Source organism: Staurois parvus, unplaced genomic scaffold (genome assembly GCF_062004578.1).
Source record: "Staurois parvus isolate SC_StPar_1 unplaced genomic scaffold, SC_StPar_1.0 ptg000439l, whole genome shotgun sequence".
NCBI classification, from domain to species: domain Eukaryota; kingdom Metazoa; phylum Chordata; class Amphibia; order Anura; family Ranidae; genus Staurois; species Staurois parvus.
This window is the reverse complement of record NW_028318235.1, coordinates 2431549-2456707: the sequence shown is the minus strand read 5'-3', so window position 1 is coordinate 2456707 and position 25159 is coordinate 2431549. Positions and strand designations below refer to the sequence as shown.

Here is a 25159-nt window from a genome sequence, read left to right as displayed (position 1 = left end):
TTTAATAAAAGCTCTTTTCTTATTTATAGCTTTTTTAACTTTGGCCGTAAACCACATAGGTTTGATTTTTGCATTTTAAACTTGTTGCCCATGGGAATATATTTTGCAGTGTGTTCACATACACTCTTTTTGAAGAACTCCCATTTCTGTGTTGTGTTCATCGATGCCAATATTCCCTCCCAGTTTAATCTTGGAGAGCAGCTCTCAGCCTTGGAAAATTAGCTCTCTTGAAATTGAGCGTTTTTACTTTTCCCGCATGTGCTCGCTGTTTACAGCTAACAATAAATGAAATCATGTTATTGTCATTGTTACCCAGATGTTCTTTTATATAGACATTTGTAATAAGCTCTGCATGGTTTGAGATTACCAGGTCCAGCAGAGCATCATTCCTAGTAAGAGCTTCTATGAATTGTACCATTAAAATTGTCCTGTAGTAGGTTTAAACATTTTTGTCCTTTTAACTGTTCCTGCAGTACCATTAGTGCAGTCATTTTCCAGGTAGGTAAAATCCCCCATTATTATCACTGTCCCAGCCCTTGCAGCCCTTTCGATCTGTGCAAGGAGCTGCGTTTCCACCTCCTCATTAACAATGGGAGGCCTATAACAAACTCCAATGATTACCTTTGTAGTACGCACCCCTATGTGCAGTTCCACCCATAATACTTCAGCCTCATCACACTCTCCATCAACTAGGTCCTCTTTCACACTCTCGCTCTGAGATCACTTCTCACATAGAGACAGAAAGAGAACATAGCCAGGAATATTAATGGCCCAGTCATGTGAAGAATGAAGCCAAGATTCAGCAATACCAATTAAATCATAGTTTTCTTCATGCACCAAAGCTTCCAACACACCTATTTTGCTTGGCAGACTTCTGGCATTGGTGAACAAACACTTTAATTCATTGACACCTTGTTCACACGTGTTTTGCATATTTTTAATTTTCATACAAATGGTACCAATTCCACTGGTTGCTTGTGGACATGGGAACCACCTTATCATCTGCCATAGCCTTCCCCCCCATCTTTCCCCATTCCACCCAGCAATATGTACTGACCCCTGTCTGATTTGTCTACCCCGTTATAATCGAATTCTCCCTCCCCCCTCGATCCTAGTTTAAATATTCCTCCAGCCTCCCCATAAACCTCTCCCTAGCACAGCAGACCCCCATTAAGTGCAGACCATCTCTAGCATATAGGTTGCACCCCAATGAAAAGTCAGCCCAGTGCTCTAGAAACCCAAATCCTTCCCTCTTACACCAGGTCTTCAGTCATGCATTGAGTTCTCTAATCTCCCCCTGTCTTTCCTGAGTTTCGCATGGAACAGGTAATATTTCAGAGAATATCACCGTGGAGATCCTTCCCTTCAACTTGCAGCCTAGTTCTTTAAATTGATTCTTAAGGAGCCTCCACCTTCCATGTATTCTGTCATTCGTTCCAACATGAATCAAGACAGCTGGGTCATGCCCAGCCCCTCCCAGTAATTTATCAACCCGGTCCACCACATGCCAAACCCTGGCACCAGGGAGACCGCAAACCATTTGGTTGAGGCGATCCTGGTGACAAATTATTCTGTCAGTCCTTCTGATTTAGAATCCCCTACTACCACCAGCTGTCTAGGCCTTCCTGCACTACCCTCACCACCCCTCCCAGATGGTCTGCCCTCCTGGCTGTTAAGGATAGCAGTGACATCCAGGGCTGCCACCCCCACATCTTCACCCAACTTGGCAAATCTGTTTGGGATCCCAGTAACCCATCTTCCTACCTGATAATCCTGATTAGCCCCTCCGCCCTCCACATCAATCCCATTAGCTACTTGCTCAGAGAGCATAAGCCCCCTTTCAAGGTTTTTGGTTCTGCCCAGTGTTGCAAATTGCTCCTTCAGATCTCTAACGTGAGTTTCCAGAAGGGCAAGCCGCTCACATCTGTCGCAGTGGTATCCATCCTGGAGCTGTTGCTCCATGCGGCACACTGTGCATTGCACAAAACCTTCAACCCTGCTAGCACACATTATCCCAGTTACAATATTAACAGGAAATATCAGTTGTCACTTACATTGTGGCACCAATGATGGGGCACTATTCCTCCAATCAATACCAATTAAGGGGCACTATTCCTTCCACTGGTACCAGTAATGGGGAACTATTGCTCCCACTGTCACCAATGATGGGGCGTTATTCATCCCATTAATACCAATGATGGGGCACTATTCTGCCAACAAATACCAGTGATGGGGCACTATTCCTCCAACTAATACCAATGACTGGACACTATTCCTCATTCCACTGACTATAAACTTTGTCATGTTTTTTACTCCTACTTTCGCTGGGACATTTTCTACTCCCACTGGCTACTCTGGCCCCCCTAAAGTCTGAAGGACAGTAAGCTTGCCCTTTGTTTAGAAAGTTTGGAGACCCCTGCTGTAGAAGATAATCCTGTGTTCCAGGACACAGCTGAGAAATAGCCTAAAACCCTCTTTTAAGGCATTTTTTACTTGGCAGGCTTTTGCTGTCTGGACTATGCGCATTTTCTAAGACCCTAGCTCAAACTCAGTCGTTGTAAAGGCTCAAGGTTTTTTACCTTCATGCATTCTATCCATGAAGGTAAAAAACCTTCTGTGTGCAGTAGTCCCCCCAGCCCACCCTAATACTTACCTAAGCCCCATCGTGATCCAGCGATGTGCACGAGAACCTCGGCTATATGGAGTCTTAGCCCCATCACTGGCTGTGACAGCTGTCAATCACAGCCAGTGAGCCAAAGAGGAGACAGGGGGTAGGGTTGAGCTGTGGCTCTGTGTATGAATGGACACACAGAGCAGCGGCTCAGGAGCACATGTGCTTGGGTGCTTCCATAGCAAGCTGCTTGCTATGGGGGCACCCAGTGGGAAGGAGGAGCCAGGAGCGGTGGTAGGGGACCCCAGAAAACTTGGCTTTGGATACTGTGTCCAACATGCCTGAGAGAATTTCCCCACCTTGCAGAGTGTTTTGCTGCAGTTTTGGGGTATGCTTACTATTATTACCTTCAAAACAATATCGTGCAATGTGCCCCACCTTTTTACAAGCAAAACATCTCAGAACTGGCTTCCCTGAATAAGCCCTTCTCTGGGCACATGACGACTGAGACAAATTACAATGGCTGGAATCTTGAGACCTCACACTCTCGTCTGAGGAACATTCACCCACAACAGACTCATCCGATGTGTCCACTGCCACTGCATTACTAGTTTCCAATGCTCGGTCAGACCCATTCTCTATTTCTCAACAGCTGCTACAAAACCATTGTCTAAACATCACGTTTGGAGCATATCTCCTGTATAGCACACTGGGCATTCTCCAAACATTCTGTAACAAATCTCATTGTGTAAATTTTTATTTTCATTAGTAAAATGCTTACTGTCTGTCTTAAATTCAGCAGCCTGCTGGACAATAAATTTCAAGTTTTCAACTTCAACTTTTAAAATCTCCATCTCATCTTCCAATGTTTGCTTCTGCTGGAAAACAGATTTGTATTGATCTGCTATCCTGCCAGCAGCAGAAATGAGTACATACTTCACCTTATGTGTATTTAAATTTTTGCCACAAATCTTTTCATCCACCCATTTTTGTGCCTGCCACCACAGATCAGCAGATCCTTGTATAGCTTGTACAATAGCCTCAGTGTCCTTTTACATGTGCCACCTTTTTCAAAACTCCCTGTTATTGAGATACACAAGTATACTCAGCACAAAGTCACCAAAGCAAGAGTAATGCCACCAAACACTGCTGCTTGTTGCAGAATACACTTTAACACCCAGATACAAAAAATACTCCTATACTCTCAACAAAAGTAACAACTATCCATAGAACGATTCAAAAACAAAACGCCTATCTGTTAATAAGGAACAAAGTACACTCAGCCTGGGCTCCTAGGCTTATGATCTTCTCCAGGCCCTTGGATTCAGAATGTCCTTCTTGGGTCCTCATGGCCTTCTGTCATCTCTTAGGATTTTTGGATTCTCATAGGATTCTTCTGGTCCACAGCACAGTCCTTTGTTCAGTTTTCCAGCCTCTAGATAATAATTCTGATGTTCAGTTTGTGAATCAGACCCCTGAAGTCACCACCAGACTTTTGAGTAACAGCACAGCTTCTGGATCCCCCTCACAGGACACTTGCATGGCAGCAATCTGTTGTCTTCTATTAATTGGAGTATAGTGTTTCTTTTCCCAGAGATATTTAATGGGCTCAGAAACAATTCATAAAGCAAATGGTTGTCTTATGTCATGAAGAGGACGGATGAGTGTATATTTATAAATGTGTTTTCCCACAGCAACTAGTCCAACAGTTCTTTTCCATAAAGATGCATTTAATCTGCTCAGTGACAATCCATAAAACAGAGGTACAGACAAGTCAGTTTACAGGGTACCCAGACTACTCATGCAATCATCAGAAACCCTCATAGGACCTACTTTCTCCTGTCACAACCAAAAGAACCTTCCCTAATATACACATTCTCCCAATTCAGTAAAATGACAAACACTCTGGCCACTTTTAGTAGCCTCTTTGATCTGCTGGGTGACGGGTAATGCCTTTTGGGCTTGGACAGATGCAGTCATACATTCTAATCAAAGTTGTCTATATATTTCCTAAACCATTTCTTTACCATGAGATAAACAAGAATACTATTTACCATACTTAATACCCATTTTAATGTTATTAGATAGTAGATACTGGCCAAGTCCTTTCAAGTCTGACTGAGCAATCTGCATTTTATCACCCTTGCAAGTTTGCAAATTACCTCCTTTGAATGTGTAACAAGTTGGCCCCCAAGTGCCAAGGTAATCTTGCATAAAATTAACATAGCAAACTCCTTGACTATCCTTTTGTTTTGTAAAATACATCTAGGCCAGTCCTATGATGACCTGTTCAATAACGTAAGAATACAACTGTGGTACGGTAAACTACAGCGCATCAGTGAAAGAAGCCTTACAGAGCGCTCAGGACAGGAAGGGCTCAGCTACATTTGCAGTTTGGGGGATGGTAAAACCCCATAGTCGGGACATGTTTTTACCACAAACCCCCCAGATCATGAGAACGAACCACCTCTCTGTCCATATGTGGAGGATTCTGTGGACAGGTAACCCTCTCTTACTGTTATGAAAATCACAAAACATTTTTGCCTTTAGTTACACTTTAATGTGTTTACTTTTTTTAAGCAGTTAAATTCCTGACGGGGGTTATAACTCTCCCGAAATGAGAAAAAAAAGCATTTAACCACAAGCCTACAGGGCACTTATACCCCCTTCCTGCCCAGGCCAATTTCCAGCTTTCAGAGCTGTCACACTTTGAATGACTATTGCGTGGTCATGCAACACTGTACCCATATGAAATTTTTATCATTTTTTCGTGACAGAGCTTTATTTTGGTGGTATTTAATCAACTGTTGTTTTTTTTTTTCTTAAACCAAAAACCACTGAAAATTTTGGAAAAAAAAAAAGTTTTTTCTTAGTTTGTTATAAAATTTTGTAAATAAGTGATTTTTCTCCACTGATGAGGCTGCAGTGATGGGCACTGATGAGGCTGCACTGATGGACACTGATAGGCGGCACTGATGGACACTGGTAGGTAGCACTGATGAGGAGGCACTGGTAGGTAGCACTGATATAGGGCACTGATAGGCGGCACTAACGGGCACTGATAGGCGGCACTGACACGCACTGATAGGCGGCCTTGATTGGCAGCACTGATAGGTGACACTGAAAGGCAGCTCATATGGGCACTGATGTGACATTGATGTGCACTGATAGGCACTGATATGCGGCACTGATGGGCACTGGCACAAGGCACTGATGGACACTGACAGGTGGCACTGCTGGGGCTACACTGATCATCAGGGCACACTGATCATCAGTGCCCTGATGATCAGTGTACATGTCCCCTCTGTGGAATGCCGATTACCGGTTCTCCGCTCCTCACGCTGACAGCTCCAGAGGAGAGAGATGCCGATAACCGGCATTTCCCTGTTTACATGGGATCAGCTGTGATTGGACACAGCTGATCACATGACCGAGCCGACATCTTCGGCTCTTTCTGTGGATCGGTGATCCGCTGTGTCCGAGGGTGGTCGCCGCGCTGCTCGCTCAGAATGGGAGGACGTCATATGACATCTTCCCAGAACGAGAGAACCACCTTGCGTCTGTCATATTACTATATGGCGGGCAGGAGGTGGTTAAAATTGTGTGAAGATCTGGAAACATTTTTACATTGTGTGTAAACATGTTTGTGTGCAACATAATTGCATATTTTGCTGATGTTTTCCTTTCTTTTATAGGTAACTCCACTGACCTTCCTTGTGTAACAGCTTCAAAAGCATCATCTCTGTCTTTGCTGGGAATGTACTCTGATAGTGAAGACAGCAGTTAGAACAAAGTAAATTACCAGGGAAGTTGTGGATGTTGAAATCTCTGGTTGTTCTAGTTATGTGCTTTTTTTTTTTTTTTTTTTTTTTTTCTTTTTTCAGCTGAAATTGTAGGGTATAGCAAATGTTTTCACCATCCAAGACAGGTAGACTGTGAATTGTTAGGTATAACTTTTGTAACTCTACCAATACATTACTAATCACTAGGGATGAGATAATTTTGCGTTTCTGAAATTTCACCAAAGTCTGTTAATTTAATGACATTTTGCAGTTTCGGCAAAATACATTGTGATCAATGATGAAAGCAATCCCTGTAAGATAGAAACAATAGTCACATTGATCAGCATGTCTTTGCTTGACCTGGAAATCTTGTGCATATTGTTTGTAAACAGGTAGGGTTTATAATTGCTGAGTTCTATACACACGTGAGATACCATGTGATCAGCAGGTCAAGTTAAGTCATAGGTCTCATTCACATAGGTATATCTTTGCACTCCTGTGCGAAGGGCCGTCTACCTTCATGTGATGCAAAGGTGTTCCACGCATCCATGTGCAGGCAGTTTCATTTGTGTATATTGGGATGCAGCAGTTGCAAGGACACAATTGCTGGTCCCAATTTGACAGCTGTGCGGGTGTGGGTACATGTCCCCAGTTGCTGACAGTATGCGTTCAGGGACACACACCTGCACATGCACAGCTATCAAATTGGGAGTAGTAGCTGTGTCTGTGCAGCCTCTGCAACCCAATAGACGTGTATATGGTAAAATGTAGCGCTACCCTCTGTCTTCACACCAGTGAATAACAACTTGTGAATAATGGTGACAACCTCCTCCTCCTGTTACTGCAATGTGTATTAATAACTTCTGAATGATTGCAGAAACCCCCAAAATTGCATAACCAACTTCATACATCAACATGTGCCATCTCAAACATCTATGAACAAAATCATAATCACACTTCAATAAAGCAGTATTGCAGTGCACAATAGTTTCAACTCCGAAAGTTGTGATCCATGAAAATTATATATATATATCCATACAATCAAACAATACTAAATAAAGACTTTTTTACAAATACATATCCAGTTTGGTTATTATATTTTGGGGGTTTCTACCAAGTTGCGAATACACTTTGTTTTATTTATTTGCATGTAAATGTTGATCTAGTTTTATATAATGCTTATAGAATAAGGTTGGTGGTTTCCACCATCATTCATAAGTAGCCATTTCACATATTTTATTTGTATATAAAATATTAGTAATGGGTTAAGGAGGTTGCCACCATATTCACATAATTTGCTTGGGTGCGAAAACAGACATCAGTGTTTGGTGCAACCCACAAGTATTTTGGAGTTTTACTTTATAGTGAGATAGTAGCAGGGTTGGTTTTTTATTTATTTTTTAACCCAATATACATGAATAGCACTGCCTGCACGTGGATATGAGGAACACATGTGCATCCTGTGTGGGTGAAGATTGCCCTTTCCACCCCACAGGTGCACATATAGATACATCCGTGTGAATGGAGCTATACTGATTATGTGGACTTTCTTATGTCAATTTCCTTGTATTTTATGCATTTTTGGTGTATGTTATTAGAGGTTTTTGAGACAACTAAAAAAAAAAAAAAAGAAAACTAAATTTTAACTAACAAAAAAGAAAAATTGCACAATATTTTTTTTTTATTTTCTGTTGTACTGAAAAAGTACACAAAATGGATCTGTGCATACACAAACTTTTTATCATAAAATTCTGCTTTGGAATGAGAACATTGGTGAATCTTTCCATTGACCTCACTTCACCTGCTCTGATTCGTATGACTGGTATTGGTTACCTAGAAACCCATTTATAGCTAAAGTGTCAGGGCTCCCAGGTATGACCAGAGATGTGTGACTGACGCAGGGAAACGCAGACTTCAGATATGGGATAAACAATATAATTTATTAACACTAACAATACAAACATAAACGCAGTGCAATACTAAACATAATACAGTGCAAACAAACCAAACCAACCACCCACAGATAACAGTACATACAAGCAAGCGTCGTCAGGCAGGCCGGGTCAATATCAATTGGGCAGGTAGGTACAGGGGGAACAAGCGGAGAATGGTCGGGGTCACAGGCCAGGTTCAGCAGGTAGCAAGCAGCGTAGTACAGAGGGTCAAGCAGAGGGATGGTCAGGGTCACAAGCCAGGGATCAGAACAGGTAGCAAGCAGCGTAGTACAGAGGGTCAGCAAAGGAACAGAAACAGGATGCAGGACAGATACAGGGCCCAGGACAAACACACACCAAGGCAGAGTCTGTGGGTCTGGCCATCCCTTAAATACCCCAGCATAATCAGTTCCAGGTGTTAGCTGGCTGCAAAGTTGAGTCTCTGATTGCTGGGAGCACCCGCTGGCCAGCCCTGGTACTGCAGATCAAAAGGCAGGTGAGTCCCACCATTGCTGGCCAGTCCATTCCTGACATAAAGAATGGGTGTCCAGATAAACAGCGCCCATTCATGGGAGTTAAAGTAGGTCAGGTGAGGAACAATGGTGATATACCAATGTACTCACCTGTCACCAAGGGATTATGATGAATGGATTGGTATACAAACAGATATTTATTCAAAAGCAGAGGGGCTGGTACAGGGACAGGAAATCATAAGACTTTGTGTGTCTGGCTTCATCAATATAAAAAAGCCAGAGTGCAGAGTAATTAAGTTTATTTTTAAAACTACCCACATATAGCTGCATAACGTTTAACGTCTGTCATATTGCACTACTTCAACGTGCAGTTAATGCAATTTTGGCTACATTTCAATGCAACCTGAAATGTGCCAAACGTGCCTATTTAGTCACTATAATCATTGTGGCTAGTTTTGTAAGAATGTCACTGCAGTTGGGAGAAAGGTGGAGGCATTTTTTATGTACTGTTAACTTGCAAAATCTGGAGGTTTCATTTATGTGAATAAACTGTTAATGTCATTAGAAAATGTGTACGTTTTACATTTTTTGCTACCTTTATTTAAAACTTGTTGCAGTCTATCATATTTTATCAGATATGTTAGACATGAAATATTTCTGTTAGGATAAAAATGTGGTAACTGCGATTGTTTTGTGTTTTTTTTTTTTTTTTATCCCCTTAGTGACTGAGGTTAAAAGAAATGTTAATTCCTAAGCACAATTTTGCACCTTTGACATATGTTCGTTAAACAGTACATATCGCAACTACTTCGTGTATTCAAGTGACTTATTGTATTTTTCGTTCCATAAGACGCACCTGACCATAAGACGCACCTAGGTTTTAGAGGAGGAAAACAAGAAAAAAAAAATATTCTGAACCAATGGACTGCAGATATAGTACAGGAGATGACCAGAGGCTGCAGACATAGTACAGGAGATGACCAGAGGCTGCACCTTTTTTTTTGGGGGGGGGGGGGGGGGGAGTGTGTCTTATGGAGCGAAAAATTTGGTATAACTTTTTTTTTTTTTTTTTTAGGACAAATTGGGCTTTCTTTTGGTGGTAAATGGTAATGGATATCTCCTGATTTTTTTTTTTTTATCATTAAAGGAAACCTGGCCCAAAATAGTAAAAAAATAAAAAATAAATAATTTTTTCAAAATTTAGTAGCTGTATATTTCTTGCTATAATCATAATTTACCACAATAGAACAACCCAAAATAAGGCATGGTGAGTATTTTGCCGATCTCATTTTTGTTACAAGGTTTTGAAAAATAAAAGTTAATTTTCCAAAGACTTGTGGCAACAAATAAGATCTGCAAAATGCTCACCATGCCTCGTAACAAATACCTTGGAGTATGTACTTTCAAAAAAGGAGTCATTGGGGGGGGGGGGGGTTTGTACTATTCTGGTATTTCGGAGCCTCCGAAACTGATAGGTAGTCAGGAAGTGTAATGAGGAAATAAAGCCCTTTAAAAGCCTGAAGGTGCTTATTGGATCTTGGGGTCCTGTATGTAGCTAGACTTGCCTAAACGTCTCACACATATGGTATCCCCATTCTCAAGAGAAGTAGCTGAATGTATTTTGGGGTGTAATTCTACATATACCCATGACATGCATGAGCAATATATAATTTAAGTGACAACTTTGTGTAAAAAAATAAAATTTGTCATTTTCCAAAGACTTGTGGTAAAGAATAAAATCTTCCCAATGGAAGTCAATACTCAGCAGGTCTCTCTGCAAATAGTTTGGGGTGTCTACTTTCTAAAAAGGGGGCCTTTTTTATCCTGGCATTTTATGCCCAACATTTATTAGAAGCTTCTGCCAGATATCACCACTTGAAGACCAAGCCTTTTCTGACACTTTTTGTTCACATGAAAAACAACAGTATTTTTTGCTATAAAATTGCTTTGAACCCCCAAAATTATATTTTATTTAAAGCAGAGGCCCTAGAGAATAAAATGGTGGGTGTTGCAATTTTTTGTCACACAGTAAAATACACTTTTTCTTTAATTTTAATCCAAAAAAAAAAATATATTGGCCAATTGTTTGGTAACATGTAAAAGATGATGTTACGCCGAGTAAATAGATACCAAACATGACATGCTTAAAAAATGCGCACGCCCAGTGCAATGGTGACAAACTACATACATTTTATTTTCCATAGGCGACACTTTAAAAGTCTTTACAGGTTCTAGAGGTTCTACAAGTGCTACAATAACTGCCCTCGATCTGCCTCGATCGCGGTAATACCTCATGCATGGTGCAGTCTCTATTTACATACCGACACAGGACCGACGCTTGCGGTCACCTTTGCGCGTGAACACGGGGGGACTTATTAGTCGCTAAGATTGCTTTTACATGAAAGCCAACCGCTGGCAGAAAAAAACGACACCAAAATGCCTGTAGCTGCAGGCATCATCCTGGTATAACCACTCAGTCCAATGGTGTACCAGTACGTCACTGGTCCTTGTTGAGCATATGTGATCTTTTTTTATTTATTTTTTTTAATGCAGCCTGTGGGCTGAATGAAAAAAAGAGAGGAAATCTGTGCAAGTAAAAGTGTGTGTTGTGCCCACCATCAGAATATAACGCCCTGTATCCACTCACTTCTAATGTTGAGCATGCATGAAAAGTTTTTTTTTTCATTCCTCCATTCACATTGATCGATTGTGGATGAATATAGCTTGGCAGAAAAAAAAAATACATATCCCGAAGCATAGGAGCGGTCCACCCACTAACCACCCCCATGCCCACCCCACATGCTTGAGCATGCATATATATATATATATATATATATATATATATATATATAATATATATATAATATATATAATTTTTTTTTTTTTAACTGAGGCTGATAAATCTCATTCATCAGTGCTGCACGCAGTGACTTATATTTTGAGAGCACACCCTGTTGCTATCAGAATAAACAGATCAGTGCTGCAGCTGAATGGCGTTCCTGCAAAGCTAATAAAAATGATTAACTCTTATTTTTATGGGGTTTTTTCCCCCTTTTTTTTGTTTTTAAAACTTTAAAATTTTTTGTAACTTAAATTGTGACCTTTCCGGACTGTGATTGTAGGGTCTCTCACAATGCGATAGCCAGTTTCCTGACTACCGAACATCTTTTGAGACCCTGTGTAAATGTGTACCCTAGACTGTGCCATGCTGTACCCTATATTAATACTCCACTAGTGTGTGGTAGCAACAGAAGCAGTTTGTCACAGCAGAGACCAGGTTGGCCAGGACAGGAGGGACAAAAAAAAACAAAAACGTGTTTCACGTCTAATTCTGTATTTGCTACAGACACATCTTTTTTGGGGTGTCTTTTAGGTTGGGGTACCAGGAATGGCATCAGGAAAATACCTTTCATGCAGTTGGCTCACCGCATCTGGGTTGGGGGTTTGGGTCACAGCACCTTTTGGATACAAAAGGGCCGTGATGATCTCTTCCTGAAATTTTAGGAAGGATCCCCATTCATCCATGACGATTAGGTCAAATGGTGCCAGGTGAGCCAATTCCAAGATTGTACAACTGTCTAAATAGTGGTGTGCTTGTATAAAAATTGTCCACATATAAGTGGTACTCCATAAGAAAAAAGGGTGATGCCAATTCCCAAACTATCTTGCCACTGCTCCCCATGTAGTCTGGGCATTCTGGGGGGCTCCACGTGACTATCTTTTCCCTCGTAAATCCGAAAATTACATGTATAGCCTGTTGCCCTCTCCCAGAGCTTATATGTTTTGACCCCAGATCTGGCACACTTGCTGGGGGGAAACTGAATGCAAGGCGGCCAGAAAAATGAATGAGGGGACTCATCAATGCCGATGTTTTGCTGGGGCATGTACACATCTGCAAATGTCTGTTTAAGGTGATTTACAAGGGGCTGAGGACAATAGTGTATTTTTGTTGAAATACTTCAGTCGCATTATATTCTCATACCTATGCCTGGCCATGGCAGCAGAGAACAGTGGCATATGATGAATTGGATCTGTGGACCAATATGACCATAACTCATTCTATTTAGTAATGTCCATGTTGAGGGTTAGGCCCAAGAAAAACTTGAAATTTGCAAACCATAATAGGTTTCCATGCAAGTGGCCTGGCAAGGTTTGAATTTGTGTTGGCAGCGATAAATTGTTGTGTGTATAAATTGCTTTGGTCCACAATCAATCCATACAGCTCTTATGTGAAAACAGCTCCAAAAAAAAAAAATCAAAGGGAGTAGTTAAATTTGCTGTTTCCACCTGAATTCCAGGGTGGGCAGTGAATGGAGGAAGTACAGGTGCTGCAGAATTTGGGCTGCCAATCAGGATTTGAAAGCACATCCGGCAGGATACTGGGCTGTACGGGCCTGTGTGTGAATTCTCTATGGCTGCGGGACACTACTTGGGCTAGCCACCACACCACGTCACCAAGTGATACTAAGTGATACTGCAGTGCTGGTATGTAAAAGACCAGGATGTACTAGGCTGCTGGTGCTCTCCAGTTCACCAAAAGGTAGTGCAGCACTAGTACTGGCACTCTCCTGACCTTAGCAGGGACCTATTCTCCATTGTCTAAGCTACCTGTTAGGATGCCGCTGCTCTCTTCTGAGCCTGATTCTGTCAGTGAGGCTTCCCCTTTGCTCTCATCTGAAATACTTAAAATCCTGTAGGTCTCTTCACTAGTGTAAATTTCTTTGGACATTTTGGCTACTAAATTTATAGGTACCTAGTGTGACTAATGGGAAAAAGAGCATCTGGCTGTCAGGGACTGCTTTAACTGCTACAAAAAATGTAGCTGCTAGTGCTAGCAGAGATCAGGCCTGATCTTGCTAATGCTGCAGTTTTGTGTGTAATTCACAGCTCAAAAAAATTAAAGGAACACTTTGAAAACACATTCGATCTCAATGGGGAAAAATATGCTGGATATTTTTACTGATATGCACTGGGTAATGTGTTAGGAACGTAAGGATGCCTCATCACTTGATGGAAATGAAAATTATCAACCTACAGCGGACTGAATTCAAAGACAACATGAAAATCAAAGTGAAAAAATGATGCATCCGGCTAGTTTATTTTGCTGAAATTTCACGTGCTTGTATGCATGCCTGACAATGTTGGGGCATGCTCTTAATGAGACTGCGAATGGTGTCCTGGGGTATTAGCTCCCAGATCTGGACCAGGGCATCACTGATCTCCTGCACAGTCTGAAGTACAACCTGGTGGCATTGGATGGACTGAAACATGATATCCCAGATGTGTTCTATTGGATTTAGTTCAGGTGAACGTGGGGGCCATTCAATGGTATCAATTCTTTCATCCTCCAGGAACTGTCTGCATACTCTTGCCACATGACTGCCATTAGGTATCGGGATGAAATCATTGGACCCATTGCCACACCCGAGACCCACTGCATCAGCGCAGGGTCTGACAGTGGGTCCAAGGATTTCATCCCGATACCTAATTGTGACGGACGCGGGATCGCTGCCACCAATATGCGACGATCCCACGATCGCTGTCACCAATGTGTGACGGACGCGGCGTTAGACCCCTGACCGTCTCACTAAACTCGTGACCGAAGGACTGGCCAATCTGAAGCTGCGATGTCACATGCGTAACAATGCCACACCCAGCCGCACCCTGCACAACGATTTTCCAGCTAATGGACCACAATCGATGTACTGGAAGCCTGAGCGATTGTTACTCGGTCAGGTTAATTACGCAATTAACCCTTCACACTGCCACCACCTCCTTTTTGTACAGAGAAAGAGGAAACTCGGTGATATCCGCAATAACACTATAATGGTTGAGGTAATCGTCTGTATAACACGGTCACCGCAGGCCGGTTATGCAGAGGGTTAAACAAACACAGTAGAGTCTCTTTTAGAGGCAGCAATTTGTAAATTGCAATTAAGAGCTATAGAAACAATTCAACACTTTCAGAAGGAAAGATTTATTACTGAAAGGTCAAAAAGGGGTGCAATAAAAATATTTACAGGACAAAGATGTAACCAATATATATATATAAATATACAGAGGACAACAGCACACCAAAGAGATAACAGGGAGAGGTTAAAGTACTTGCCAAAGTCCTGGGTTAGCAGATCAAGTTTCAGAGCAAAAGGGTACGGGTCTTCCTAGGTGGTATTGATGTTAAAATGGGAGAATTCTTCAACTTAACTCTCTTAGGCCTGACAGCCCATTTTGTAGTCCGCCAGCAGGGGGTGTCTATAAAGCCAAGGACCAATGCCTCATTTAGGGAGGGGTCGTCTGGGCGGATACCTCAACTAGAGCCAAAATCTCTCCTAACTCATATTTTGGCTCATAACTTTCCATATGCATAAGTGACACTCCACCCGCAGGTAGATTATTATGCAGACATGTCTGAGGATTGATTAGATATGAATTATGAAATTATACACTGAATGGTTCCCGAGATCTACTTTTCTGCTTTCCTATGTATTCGAGACAAGGAGAGTGACCCATCAAATTGTTCGTCTCCTCTTAGCCAATCTGACGATATGTCTGGTTTTTATGTAAGTCTCTCATATTCCAAGACATGAGACATAGGGGAAAAATGGATTTTGAAAAGTGTTTATCTGATTCGTGCTTCGTTGGAATGCCTTGAACTCCTGGGAAAGCTTGCCTTATCTTATACGAGGTGTTATATGGCACAGCTCACTCAGACAGCCAGGCACCTTGCTCAGAGAGGTGTTTTATAGCTCTGGGCTCCCTGCTGCCCTGGCCTGTCAGTGACACAACCAGCACACACACACACTGGCCAAATGTCTCTGTGCCTCTCAGAGAGGGAGGGGGAGAGAATGAGGAGAGAAAATGGAGATTAACAAAATGGAGGACTGCGTCTGCCTCTGGTGTGTACGCTTGCGACACTAATGGCAATCGGTGCCATTGGCTAACCTGTAGAGATCTATCCCTCCCTCCATGGATATGCCTCCCAAGACCATCACTGACCCACCACCAAGAACGGTCATGCTAAACGATGTTACAGTCAGCATAATGTTCTCCATAGCTTCTCCAGAACCTTTCACATCTGTCAATTGTGCTCAGGGTGAACCTGCTCTCATCTGTGAAGAGCACAGGGCACCAGTGGCGGACCTGCCAATTCTGCTGTTCAATGGCAAATGCCAATCAAGCTCTATGGTGCCAAGCAGTGAACACAGGGCCCACTAGAGGATGTCGAGCCCTCAAGCGAACCTCTGGCATGCTCATCCTGTTCCTCCTGCACAAACGAGCAGATACTGGTCCTGCTGATGGGTTAAGGACCTTCTACGGCCCTGTCCAGCTCTCCTAGAGTAACTGTTTGTCTCCTGAAATCGCCTCCATGCTCTTGTGCTGGGAGACACAGCAAACCTTCTGGCAATGGAACGTATTGCTGTGAAATCCTGGAGGAGTTGGACTGCCTGTGCAACCTCTGTAGGATCCAGATATCACTTCATGCTACCAGTAGTGACACTGACCCTAGCCAAATGCAAAACTAGTGAAAAACAGAAAAGTTGAGTAGGGGAAAAAATGTCATTGGCCTCCAATTGTAAAACCATACCTGTTTTGGGGGTTGTCTCATTATTGCCCATCTAGTGCACCTGTTGTTATTTTCATTAACACCAAAGCAGCTGAAACTGATTAACAACCCCCTCTGCTACTTAACTGACCAGATCAATATCCCAGGAGTTTAATTGATTTGATGCTATACTCTGATTAAAAAGTGTTCCTTTCATTTTTTTTTGAGCAGTGTATACCAAGTGACCGTGATCTACTGACACTGCACTTACTGAGGGGGTGGTGTGGCTAAAAGGGTCAGGCGTTGGGGTTGATCCTGCTAACGCTGCGTTTTTGAGAACACTATACGATTGTTGTGAATACTAGTATAGTTCTGATCTGATCAAAGTTATTGATCCATTCAGACACTACACTAGCAATAGAAGTTTATAGTGGTGTATGTGAGTGTGTTTCTGGCAATCAAAAGGTTAAATGTGTTGGTAATGTAGTGATAAGCAATCTGACGCTATCTGGGAGGGATGCTAACGCTATCTGAAGTCGCCTGTGACACTAATACAGTTATCAGTAAAAAAAAAGCCCCACAAAAACCTGTGCACTGTACTAATGACAGGGCAGTGGAAGGGTTAACTGGGGGGCAAACAGGGGTTTAAAATGTGCCTAACTATGTGTCTTAGGTATTAGTGTAGTGCTGGGCCAGAGGGAACGTGCCCACGGATCGGGGACATGGCGGAAGCTCGGATCACATGTATATATAGTGAAACTGCTAAAGGGTGGATTTCAACTGATTAAAAAAAAAAATTGAACCAAAATATACTGGCATGACTTTTGACCCCTACCTTGACCGTAACACTAACCCAGGCACTGACCTAGCTCAAACCTTCATCTAGTTATTTTTTTTCTTTATTTGTAATTTTTTAAATTTATTTTACACACGTGTGTTTGTTTATATCTTCCTCTCCTGCAGGAAGAGAAAGATACAATGTATCTTTCTCTTAATTCAGAAGTGGAAATAAACATAGGGGCGGGTTCACAGTGACTGATCACTGTGATAGCCAATCAGAGGCTATCACAGTGATCAGATGACCCTAGGTCCTAGGTCCCAATCATTAGTATGAGACCTGGGTCTCAGTGAAAGCCCTGTCTCTATCCTGGGAGCGTGCTGCAGAGAAAAGTATATACAGTATGCGACCTCATGACTAAAGACCCACTTCCAAGAAGCTGTATATATGCATTGGTTGGCCAGAAGGGGTCAACGTACAGGCGATTGAGCTTTATATAGTATATGTGTGAAGAAATGTGCTTAACCCCTTGCCTACAGGGCACTTATACCCCCTTCCTGCCCAGGCCGATTTCCAGCTTTCAGCGCTGTCACATTTTTTTGAGACAGATAGAGATTTATTTTGGTGGTATTGAATCACCTATGGGATTTTTATTTTTTCTTAAACAAACCAAAAACTAAAAATTTTGAAAAAAAAACGTTTTTTTCTTAGTTTTTGTTATACAATTTTCTAAATAAGTGATTTTTCTCCTTCACTGATGTGCGCTAATGAGGCTGCAGCGATGGGCACTGATAGGCTGCACTGATGAAGAGGCACTGGTAGGTTGCACTGATGGGCATTGACATGCATCACTGATGGGTACTGAAAGGCAGCACTGATACATGACACTGATATATGGCACTGATGGGCGGCACTGACTGGCACTGATGCGCACTGATAGGCAACACTGACTGGCACTGATTGGCAGCATTGATAGGTGGCACTGACTGGCACTGATGGGTGACATTGAAAGGCAGCTCAGATGGGCACTGATATGTGGCATTGATGTGCACTGGCATGCACTGATATGTGGCACTCATGGGCACTGGCATGTGGCACTGATGGGCACTGACAGGTGGCACTTCTGGGGCCACACTGATCATCAGGGCCCTGATGAACAGTATACATATCCCCTCCACGGAAAGCCGATTACCGGCTCTCCTCTCAGCGTGACAGCTCGAGAGGAGAGAAATGCCGATAACTGGCATTTCCGTGTTTACATGTGATCAGCTGTGATTGGATACAGCTGATCACATAACCGAGCCGACATCTTCGGCTCTTTCCATGATCCGCTGTGTCCGAGGGACACAGCGCACCGGCGATCACCACGCTGCGCGGTCCCTGAGCCGCGCATGCACAGTGAGAATGGTAGGACGTCATATGATGTCCTATCAGAACGAGAGAAACACCTTGCGCCCGTCATTGTACTATAGGGCAGGCGGAAGGTGGTTAAAGCGTGAGTGTCATAGCCACTAGTTCACTAAAGTGTAAGTCTTGAATGGCACTATACTGTAAATTAAAGTAGCCCTACTTGTGGCCTCCACAGTTGCCTGAATATAATAACCCTGTCAGACAGTGACTGCATCTGATATGGGCCTAAAACACGATGGGGTTGATTTACTAAAGCTGAAGAGTGCAAAGTCAGGTTCACTTCTGCAGAGAAACCAATCATCTTCCAGGTTTTATTGGCAAAGCTTTATTGAACAAGCTGAGGTTAGAAGCGGATTGGTTTCTATGCAGAAGTGAGCCTGATTTTGCACTCGGGGGTTTATTTACTAAAGTTGGAATGTATTATAACCAATTGGTATTTTTCACCTGTTTTCATCCATTATTTCATCTCAGAGCAGCTGATCTCTCTTGTTTTTGAAAGGTGTTTATTTTTGCATGTTTCAATAAATACAGCTTGGAACAATTCTTACAACTCGCAGATTGGGAAATACAAACAAAACACACATTCAGACACAACTTGGTTGAGATAAAGAAGTCTGTCTAGAAACTGAAGAGAGTTCAGTACAAGGTCCTCAAATCTTTGTCCATTTAGCTGGGCAGGCTCTGGCTGTTCAAGGTGCTCAAATATCTGGCTTCATAGATGAGTTCGTACTTGGGAAGGGCCTCATCAACCATTTCAGAAACCTATCTAGAGTGGGGTGGCAAGATTCTATTCAAAAGAGTAGAATGGGTTTCAGTGCATAAAGCATAGCAGTGAAAACAAAGCATTACTAGCAAGCTGAATTTTAGGGACAAAGTCCAGGAGTTGGTGAATGAATACATGTATTTATGTCCTTTAGTCTTGTTTCAGGGAACAGGATCAAAAAAAGTGGAATAAATCACCCTGGCATATTTAAGTTTTTGCAGGGGTGAAATATACAGTAGACTGTAGAGAAAAGTAAACTGCATTGATTTGTCTGCAGTACTGGTAACAGTATTAAACCATGTTTGAGTTGCCTTCATCCAGCATTGGAATATGGACAATCATTTGCTTTGATGAAGCATAAATAAGGTAGGGACTTGAGGACTGCAGCAGAGCATAGATATTGGTAACTATTTTACGTTTTTGTGAGTCTCCTATAAGGGTACCTGAAGAGAACCAAGCTGTGTGCTGAAGGCATGGTAAAGCAAAAAGGTTAACAATGTGTTAGGGATCCCAATATTTCAGTTTCAGAGTCCAAAGTCAGTACTTGACTCCATACCTGGCCAAGCAGATGGTATTGGGGTTATTATAAAATTCCTTCACCTGTCGATTAAACCAGAGGGGAGCATGCAGAGGGAGGACCAAAGTAACTTTTTAGCTCTGTCAGGAATAAATGGAGGTAGTAATGGGGAAAAGCAGCTTCACATGCTGCCGGTTACATCTAAAGAGCCAGTACTAGCGGATACTGTGGCTGTTATTGCATTTTTAGCACCGGAAGTAAGCCATTCCTGGATAAAAGCCAGCTGGGAAAGGCCTCGTGAAAACTAGGCTTAAAAAATGCACTTTGCACAGTCGTGTTTTTCTCAGCCTGTAATAGAACTTCTATGTAAGCTTATGTGTCCATGCACACATAGGTGTTTACAGGCGTATTAGAAGAGGAGCGTTTTACAGGCTGAAAATAAAGCTCCCAAAGGTGCACTCAGGTGAAGAGCTGAAGAGCAGAAAAAATACAGAATGTGCCCAAATGCTAGTGTTTGAGCATAAATGCATTCCGATGGCCAGAGTAAGTTAACCACTTTATTAAATAATAAAAAACGGACTCTTTCAACCCCTTCTTGCCCAGGCCAATGTTCAGATTTCAATACTGTCACACTTTTAATTCCAATTACTCAGGCTGGCAACACCGTACCCAAATGAAATGTGTATATTTTTTTCAGGTAGAGCATTTTTTAGGTGGTGTTTAATTAAACACCACTGTTTTCTTTTTCATTTGTTTGCTATATAAATGAAAAAATACTAAACATTTTGGAAAAAAAAATATTTCTGTTAAACATTTTTGCAGATAATCTTTCTGCTTAAATTATAGGCCAAAATGTATTCTGCTACATTTCTTTGGTAAAAATAATCCAAATCAGTGTATAATATTTAGTCTGTAGGAAAGGTATATAACTATGGTGTGTATATATATTTTGAAAATTTATCAATCCTGATGTACTGACAGCCCATCTCATTTCTTGAGGCCCTAAAATGCTAGGACAGTACAGATACCCCCAAAATGATTATTTTTATACAGGATTTATATAGCGCCAACAGTTTGCACAGCGCTTTACAAAATGAAGGTAGACATTACAGTTACAATATAATTTGGTACAAGAGGAAACAGAGGGCCCTGCTCGTTAGAGCTTGCAATCTAGGAGGAGGGGTTGAGTGATTCAAAAGGTAATAGCTGTGGGGGATGAGCTGATGGAGGAAATAAATGGAAGGTTTACTAGGTAGAAGCAAGATAGGCTTCTTTAAAGGTGGATAGATTAGGAGACAGCCGGATAGATTGGGGTAGGGAGTTCCATAGGATGGGAGAAGCTCGGGAGAAATACTGGAGGCGAGCATGGGAGGAGCTGACACAGGAACTAGAGAGCAGAAGGTCTTGGGAGGATCGAAGAGAGTGGTTTGGTTGATATTTTGAGACCAGGTTGGTGATGTAGCTGGGGGCAGAGTTGTGGATGGCTTTGTAAGTTATTGTTAGTATTTAGAATTTTATTAGTTGGGCGACTGGAAGCCAGTGGAAGGATTGGCAGAGAGGGGTAGCAGATACTAAATGGTTGGTAAGATGGATGAGCCTGGTAGCAGTATTCATGATGGACTGGAGGTAGGATAGCCTATGTAAAGGTAAGCGAATGAGGAGGGAGTTGCAGTAGTCGAGGGTAGAGATGACCAGGGAGTGAATTAGGAGCTTTTCGGTATCATTGGTTAAAAAAGGGGCATATCCTGGAGATGTTGCAGAGGTTGAGGCAACATGATTTGGGCAGGGATTGGATGTGGACCTGAAAGGATAGTTCAGAATCCAGGGTTACCCCTAGCACCCTGGCATGCAGGGATGGGTTGATAGTGGTGCTATTGATCCTAACCGAGAAATCAGGGGAAGAGGCACGTGGGGGAGGAAATATTATGAGGTCAGTTTTGGATAGATTGAGTTTTAGGAAGTTGTGTGACATCCATTCTGATATGTCTGTTAGTAAATTGGTGATACGTGTAGAAACTGATGGGGTGAGCTGAGGAGTAGAGAGATAGATTTGTGTGTCATCAGCATAGAAATGATATTGGAGACCATGGGAAGCTATCATCTGACCCAAGAAAGAAGTGTAGATTGAGAATAGGAGAGGTCAGAACCTTGGAGGACCCCGACAGTAAGAGGAGTAGGAGAGGTGGAGGTAGAGTTGTAAGTGACACTGAGAGTGCAGTGAGATAGATAAGATTCAAACCAATGGAAAGTACAGTAACGGAGACCAAGTAAATAGAGTTTTTTGAGGAGGAGGGGGTGGTCAACTGTGTCAGAGGCAGCAGAGAGGTCCAATAGTAAAAGTACGGAATAGTGACCATTGGTTTTAGCGGTTAGTAAGTTGTTTGTGAGTTTTAGGAGAGCAGTTTCTGTGGAGTGTTGTGGGTAAAATCCAGAATGAAGGGGATCGAGAAAATTATTCTCAGTAAGGTGGCAGCTCAGTCGGTTGTAGACTAGATGTTCAAGGAGTTTGGAGGCAAAAAGGAGTAAGGAGATGGGTCTTAGGTTGCTAAGATTGGTGGGGTCCAGTGAGACCTTTTTAAGTATGGGGGTGACTAACGCAAGTTGGTGAAGATGCCAGTAGAAAGGGAGTGATTGAAGATATGAGTTAAAGAATGAAGGGTTGAGCCAGAGGGTGACTGTAGTATTTGCAAGGGAACAGGGTCCGGGGGGCAGGTGGTTAGATGGGTTTTAGAAAAATGTTTACAAACCTCCTCTATAGTAGCTGGGTTAAACCAGGGAAATATAGATTGTGCAGGTGTAGGGTGAGGGAGATATCTGTACAGTGAAGATCTTCTCACAAATTGTATCAATCTTATTTTTGAAGTGATTAGCGATCTCCTGTGCAGTGAGTGAGTTAATGGGTGGGGGTAAAGAAGGACAAAGTAGAGATTTAAAGGTAGAAAAGAGTTGACGGGGATTGCATGAGAGGTTATTAATGAGAGTGATAAAATAGGGCTGTTTGGCAGTGTGGAGACAAGAATTGTATTTTTGAATGGCATATTTATATTGGTCGAAGTCTTGCTGGGTCTTAGTCTTACGCCATAAATGCTCCAGAGCACGGCTACGTTTTTTAAATCATCTGGTATTGTCTGTTTGCCAGGGCTGTAGTGGTCGGGACCTAATTCTGTGTGTAGTGAGGGGGGCCAATGTGTCCAGGGTGGATGACAGTGAACTATTGTAGACCAGGTTGGGGCAGGACAGGGTTGAGATTTTGTCATAGAGACAATCTGTTGCTGAAAAAAGAAGAGAAGGGTTAAGATAAGGAAGGTTTCTACGGGTAACTGGTAGTTGGAAGACAAGGAGAGAGTGAAGCTAATAAGGGAGTAATCAGAGAGAGAGCGAGGAAGAGGAAAGATGGTGAGGTTGCAAGGAGTGCATAGGTAGGAGAATACAAGGTCGAGGCAGTTACCATTGGAGTGAGTAGAAGCCCGCGTCCATTCTTTTAGGTCAAAGGAAGTGGTTAGGCTCAGAAGTTTAAAGTTAGCAGGAGTGTTAAGATTAACAGGGTTGAAGTCACCAAGAATGATAGTGGGAATTTCAGAAGAGAGAAAGTAAGGCAGCAAGGCAGAGAAGGCATCAAGGAAGCTTGATACCGGTCCAGGAGGCCGATAGATTACAGCAATTCTTAAAGAAACTGGAGAAAACAAACGAATACAGTGAACTTCAAAAGAGGAGAGGGAGGTGAATGGAGTACGTTAAAAGTGCTTTGAAGGGATAGAAGGATTCCTACTCCATCTCCTTTCCATCCACTAGGCCTGGGAGAGTGAGTCCAGAGGAGACCACCATGGGAGAGAGCAGCAGGAGAGGGAAAGTCAGATTCATAAAGCCAGGTTTCCGTAATTGCAAGCAAGTTAAAGGAGTTTGTGATAAAAAGCTCAAGGACAGAGGTGAGTTTGTTACAGACAGAGCGGGCATTCCAGAGGGCACAGGAAAAGAGGCTGGTGCTAGGAAGAAGAGGATTAGTAACCAGATTGTGTGGATTGCGGCTGCTGTTGGAGGATAGGGGGTGCCGGGTGTGTTGATCAAAGGAAAAAGATGGCGGCCCGTGATTTGGGGAAATGTCTCCAGTTGCTAGAAGCAGAAGGTGAGGGAGGTAATATGGGGGTATGACTTATAGGGAGGGACAGGTTCCAGTGTTCTGGTGGATTTATTTGTGTGGGTTCAGAATTAGCAGCAGTTGATAAGTACAGTAATAAGGTGAAGATAGGAGTGAGGGTGAGATATATATATATATATATATATACTGTATATAAGTTGTGGGGTGGAGAAGAGGGGTGAAAGAGAGAGGATACAACTGTGAGTAGAAGGAGTAGGGAGTGCATGTTACAGAGTGGACATGAAGCAGACTGGATAAGAACTGAAAGAGCTGGATGGGGAAAAGGTCACCTGTAGTCTGATTAGTATTTGAAGTTGTCTGTTGTGGTTTCTCGCTTTGTGCATTTGCTGAAGTGCAGAGCCGAAGTGTAATACTCAATCCAAGATCAATACTTTATTCAAAGATGATAGTTGCCAATGCTACCCCTGCCTTTAAGGAAGACCTAAATTTATACTGAGTTGGGTGGGGGAATTGCCAATTAATCAATCAGGATTGCTTAGCAGAGACACACAAAATCACCCCTTTTTGAAAAGTAGACACCCCAGAGTATTTAGTAAGTGGCATAGTTAGTTTTTCAAAGCTGTAATTTTTGGCACTTTTTTTGAATAAAGAAATTAAATAATGTGTGTGTATGTATGTGTGTATATATATATATATATATATATATATATATATATATATAAAATTATTTTTTTATTTTTTTCTGCATACTGTCATCAGCGCAGTACAGTATCATCATATGACTGGTGTGGAGGTGATCAGGGACACTGACTGGTGATAGTGTGTTAAAAAAAATAAACAAAAACTTTTTGGTTCAATGTTTAATTCAAAATGTTACGCCATACTACTCTTGAGGATGTAATCAGGATTTTTTGTTTTTGTTTTGTTACACTATGATTGCTTATAACAGTGCTGATCAATTTTCATGAAGGGCATCCCTTCATTTTCATTATGTACTCCTCCATCAAAGACCTCTGAAACGTGTTACAGGAGGCAGCCGATTCATTGCAGGACGCTGACCATTGGCAGACATGTGTGACAGCTGTCATGCTGCCCGATCTCTCTGGAGCCGGCTAGAGCTACACAGCCTTGCAGTCTTTGAAAATCTCCACTTCGCTAACAACCCTGCAGTGTCCTCACCTCCACTGATGCTTATTGTCAAGATTTGTACATGTAAGTGTGCTATATTGTTTTTACTGAATACACATACTGT

At 42.3% G+C, this 25159-nt stretch overlaps 1 protein-coding gene across 2 annotated transcripts in view; it reads left to right on the top strand.

Annotated features, from left to right (window-relative positions):
• The window catches only part of YJU2 (YJU2 splicing factor homolog), a 71723-nt gene extending 62354 nt beyond the window's left edge, over positions 1 to 9369 (top strand). For both annotated transcript variants that reach the window (XM_089687873.1, XM_089687874.1), the window contains one exon: positions 6307 to 9369. In XM_089687873.1, the coding sequence (XP_089543999.1) occupies positions 6307 to 6398 (92 nt within the window). In that variant the 3' untranslated portion in view covers positions 6399 to 9369. The remainder of the gene's footprint in view (positions 1 to 6306) is intronic.
• Positions 9370 to 25159: the final 15790 nt, after the last annotated feature.